Raw genomic sequence first — 1,037 nt, 5'->3', positions numbered from 1 at the left:
TATATATATATATATATGTAGCATTCCACTCAAGTGACATTTGCCACCACAGGCAAATATTTGTGTTCCTGAAATTTAGTGACGTGTAATATTAAGTTAATTATTTTCGGTTCGTTTAATGCATAAAACAAATTCACTGCAATTTGTTTTCGTCTTGTAAGTTTTATTTGATAAAAATGAAATACATATTTCTTTTCCAGAAACATCATGTAGTCATCCTGCAGACGTGGTATTTTTGTTAGATTGCTCAGGAAGCCTTAGAAGAGATGAATTTTATGAACAATTAAATTTCATGAGGAATTTCGTATCTGAAGCTGATGTTTCACGAAATGTCGTCAGAGTTAGTTTAGTGACATTCTCAACTTATCCCAGAACGGAATTCTTTTTAAAAGACTATCGCACCAAGCGAGATGTGATGGCTGCCATTAGCCGAACACGCTATCGTGGTGGACGGACTCATACATGGACAGCTTTAGATTATATACGTAAATACTCCTTTTCACCAAAATTTGGAAGCCGGCCGGGTGTTCCTAAAATCTTAATCGTAATAACTGATGGAGGCTCTAACGAGAGATATAAGACAATACGGTCTGCAAGATTGATGAAAACACGAAAAATACGAACATACGCTATTGGAATTGGGAATCAGTTAAATTATGAGGAACTGGTAAATTTAGCCTCAAAGAGTAGTTTCATATTTCATGTTCCGAATTCCCATTCATTGAAAAAGATCCAAAATGATGTTCGAAGAAATGTATGTCGCTCAGGTAAGTGACTAATCTTAAATTTTGTTAGTAAATGCCTTATGGTTAGTCTTTGAGTAAACACATAGTCTAGCAAGGATTGGTTCCTATGTATGGGTGTGAACATTATAGAACTCTGGAAAGAATGGCAGACATAATTTCTATAAATTTTACTGCTCTTGTTTAAACCCTCGTGACATCGCATGAGAACATTTATAATCAAAAGCATTCCAGCCACAACTATACCATCACTTCCTTGGGCACACACTCACACACACACACACACACACACAC

General features: G+C 35.8%; 1 protein-coding gene across 2 annotated transcripts in view; it reads left to right on the top strand.

Annotated features, from left to right (window-relative positions):
* LOC106881758 (collagen alpha-1(XIV) chain) overlaps positions 1-1,037 on the top strand; it is a 33,169-nt gene that overhangs the window by 24,141 nt on the left and 7,991 nt on the right. For both annotated transcript variants that reach the window (XM_014932249.2, XM_052970461.1), the window contains one exon: positions 201-767. In XM_014932249.2, the coding sequence (XP_014787735.1) occupies positions 201-767 (567 nt within the window). The remainder of the gene's footprint in view (positions 1-200; positions 768-1,037) is intronic.

The sequence above is a fragment of the Octopus bimaculoides genome, chromosome 9 (assembly GCF_001194135.2).
Source record: "Octopus bimaculoides isolate UCB-OBI-ISO-001 chromosome 9, ASM119413v2, whole genome shotgun sequence".
Lineage (NCBI taxonomy): Eukaryota > Metazoa > Mollusca > Cephalopoda > Octopoda > Octopodidae > Octopus > Octopus bimaculoides.
This window is presented reverse-complemented; position numbering and strand designations above follow the sequence as displayed.